Below are 3,833 nucleotides of genomic sequence, written 5' to 3'. Positions count from 1 at the left end.
TGGGTATTAGGAGGAATTGTTAGACGGCTTATACAGTTAGAATATACAATGAAGAAACATTATAATTTTATATTTACGACATTCACAGAATCAATGGGTTCCTCAACATAAAGCCTGTCAGGATTCATTGGAAGTTAGTAGAGTAAGTTGCCTCTAAGGAATTGAATGGCTATGTACTATTACGCAAGTAAATTAAATGAGGCATCATGTAGTGGCTGTAACATTAAAGTCCCCCCGGCGCCACTAGAACCAGCCCCTGCGCCCCCTCCACCAGATGACCACGCTCCATTGCCACCTGATTCTTCTTTTACATGGAACTGGACTTTCTTATTATGATGTAAGTCTATATTCTACACCTCTTAACATTACTTCATTGTACTAAATTGTTATCCTATGTGATCTTATATGTTTATGATTCATTTTGTATCTTTTAATGAAGGCATATAGTTCTAACATCAAACCTATTAGGATTAATATTATCACAACAAAAATAACTTTGATTTTCATTCTACCATATCCTTTAAGATACATAATTTACCATGGTACGATCAGCCACAAAAGTCAATGAACAGATACTAAATTACAAAACACCTGAACATTGAAACGGATCATAAATCAATTACCAAAGAAGAGTACAGATTAAGGTTATCATTTCAATATGGATACTAATGTAAAGGATTGGCTGAAAAAAATATGAAAAAGAAACTGACGTTTACATTGATTCCTTCGAAGAGAGTCTCCTGCCAGAATAATTTTGAATTTACACATTTGTTCCTTAAACCGGCCAGTGTTCTATAAAATAGGATGTTTAAAATGTAACTAACCTATTCCTATTAATGTTATAAGATTACTTATAACGGAATTATGATATTTTGTCCATACTTGTCCAAAATTGTAATTCTGGTTATTAACTTCAATACATACTATTATATAAACCTGAAGAGTTTGTTTGTTTGAATGCGCTAAACTCAGGAACTGCTTAACCGATTTTAAAAATATTTCACTAATATGAAGCTACATTACTGTTAAGCGCTATAGGCTACTTTCTATCCCGGGTAAATATAAAGCAAGACTTTAGTCATTGAAAAACTTTTTTCACGCAGGCGGAGTATCGAGCCAAAGCTAGTATGTTATAAAATAACAATTTAATTGAAATTATGGACTATTGAAAAAAAAGCTTGTATATAAAACAAAGAATTTGCTAATTTCAGCCACATTTGTATTTACTACAGATCATAAATAATTGTCGCTAGTAATGTTTAGCAGTGAATGGTTTGACAGCGTTCAGCTACTTTTGTAGTTCAATTATGACAAGTTGTTTTGTATTTAAATCAATCAGTAACTTATGGTAAATGATAATGATTAGGAAATATTGGAAACAAATTATGTTCAACGACTTCTGTTGCTGACTGTACCAATATACTTAGATATTATGGATGAAAATAATGTAACAATGGTTGGTGTTTACAAATAAATGATTAAGGAGCAATTTATAATTGTTACTTTTAATTATGATGTATTTTCTTTATTTTACAATGGGACTATAGTGATGGTAAGGTAAAAAATTAAATGTAAACTATATATATCTAAAGCCAGAATTTTGTGAGTATTTATTGTGATGAATAATTTATAAGTAAAACTGTTTAGCCTGATGTAGGCCCAGTGAGATCTCTAGTAGTTGATTTTTAAAATATAATAGTTTTGGTTAGCTCCATTATATCTTTGAGTTTAGTTTTAGCTCAGGACTTAACAATATTACTTTTTTAGAATGATGACTATTACACAATGGTGAGAGGGAATAAGTTTATGTCCGAAAATACTTGTAAACATATTGTGATGAATGGCGGGATTAATTTTGTTTCTACACAGAAAGTGGAAGCACCACAGGTATTTTATGATTGTATCCATATGTTGACTTAACTTTTAATAGTATTACTATTTTATTAATGGGTTAGCCAGTGTTAACCTGTATATTTGTTACAGTGTAGATGAAATAGTATTGTTTTTATAATATTGTCAACAATATAGATTAGTCTTTGAAATTATGAGATTTTTACATACATATAATAAAAAGTTTTAAGCTATAGATTTGCTGTGGGACTACAATAGTTGTGTGTTAAACAAGTACTTATGTTATTCTTTTGAAATAAAGTCAAGTGATTGTGCAATATACATGAGAAATCCTTTTATTTTAGTTGTCAGTGCTTACATCAGGAGGAAAGACAATAGCAACCCTGCCCTACTGTTCCGCTGAAAAGTTAGATATACAATACAGGGATGGTCACATAATCAGCGCAACTCTAGATACACTTGTGGATATGCTTCGTCCGGGAACTAGTAAATCATTTACCTTTACCTTTCTGCTGTGCTCACGACTTTTTGTCAAGCCTCACGAATTGCTCAACAAGTTATGCAAAAGATACTTTAAAACCTATGATAAAATAGTAAGTTGAGTAACTAACTTTTGTGAAATGGCATATTTGAACTATGATTAAATATGTTTTTGTATTTGTAGGGTAAAGGCGAAGTTAAAGATTTGGTTGAAAAAGAATTGAATGACATGATAGCCCTTGTTAGGGTGTTAAGTCAATGGACCAGCATGTTTCCATATGATTTTCGTGATGATAGAGTAATGGCTTTGGTGCGAAGTATAACCCAAAGGTAACAAAATTAAAATTCAATTCACATGAAAACTCATGTGCCGGGCATCTTGCTAACATAGTTACTGATACAGTCGTAAATACACTACTATTGCTATTACCTGGTCAATTTTTATAAGCCGTAAATCCTATTTTGTCTATGCTTTTAGAACGATGATAGCGTCGATATATGTATGATACCATCTAGTATTTGTGATGTATTCATGGGTATTTTGTGTTTAACATTAATGTGCGAAATGTGCGCGTGCGAATTTTGTGAGAGTTGTAAGAACTAATTTCACATCATCATCAAAGCACATGAGTATAAATAAATAATAATAGATATAATACATAAAAACTCCATCCTATTGTTTCGAAAATTAATAAGAAGTTATGATTATTCATTCAATAAAACCATTTATAAATGTTCCAATGCACTGTATTCAGAACATAGACCAACAGTTATCAATATTAACATTATGAACCGAAATAAATACTCGCAATGATCTTTTGCTGCCTATAAGTTACGTGATTGTTTAATGTCTATTGATATTCGATACTTCTTATATAAAACTGAAGAGTTTGTTAGTTTGAACGCGCCAATTTCAGTAACTACTGGTTGGAATTAAAAAAAATATTTTAATGTTGGATAGTCCATTTATCGAGGAAGGCTATAGGCTCTGTAACATCACGCTATGATTGAACAATAGGAGGAGTACCAATAATAAATGTTGCAAAAACGAGAAAACCTATTCCTAAAAGTTACGCGACAGTAATGTATGACGGAATTGTTTCTCTTAAAAAGTTTATAAATATACTTATTCTGAAGCAAAGTGCCGCGTCAGTTTTCCTGTCTGAACGCGATAAACTCAAAACTACCCAACGGATTTTGGCCATATTTTAGTATAGAGATAGTTTGAGACCCTGGGAAAGATAAGGTTACTTTCTATCCGGAAAACTTTCACGCTGGTGAAGCCGCGAGCGAAAGCTAGCCGTTAATGTAATGATTTTAGCCTGCTTTCCATGAACGTTTCAATCTGATTTTGATATATAAATATTTGTTCTCTTATCAAGTTTAATAAGGAAGTGGTTTCCATGATACAAGTAATGCCCTTGAAAAATATTAATATAACTAAGTGTGGTTGAAATGATAACCCTGCTCAATAGCATATTTTATTTTATAAAAATACTTAA

General features: G+C 31.6%; 1 protein-coding gene across 1 annotated transcript; it reads left to right on the top strand.

The window, feature by feature from the left end:
- Positions 1-306: 306 nt before the first annotated feature.
- Positions 307-2,661, top strand: LOC119193154 (ras-GEF domain-containing family member 1B-B-like; the record flags this gene model as incomplete). The annotated part of the gene is made up of 4 exons (XM_037446804.1): positions 307-337; positions 1,768-1,887; positions 2,196-2,444; positions 2,516-2,661. Coding segments are annotated over exons 2-4 (497 nt in total), but the record flags the coding sequence as incomplete, so codon positions are not given.
- Positions 2,662-3,833: the final 1,172 nt, after the last annotated feature.

Source organism: Manduca sexta, unplaced genomic scaffold, assembly GCF_014839805.1.
Source record: "Manduca sexta isolate Smith_Timp_Sample1 unplaced genomic scaffold, JHU_Msex_v1.0 HiC_scaffold_3666, whole genome shotgun sequence".
In the NCBI taxonomy this organism is placed as follows: domain Eukaryota; kingdom Metazoa; phylum Arthropoda; class Insecta; order Lepidoptera; family Sphingidae; genus Manduca; species Manduca sexta.
This window is presented reverse-complemented; position numbering and strand designations above follow the sequence as displayed.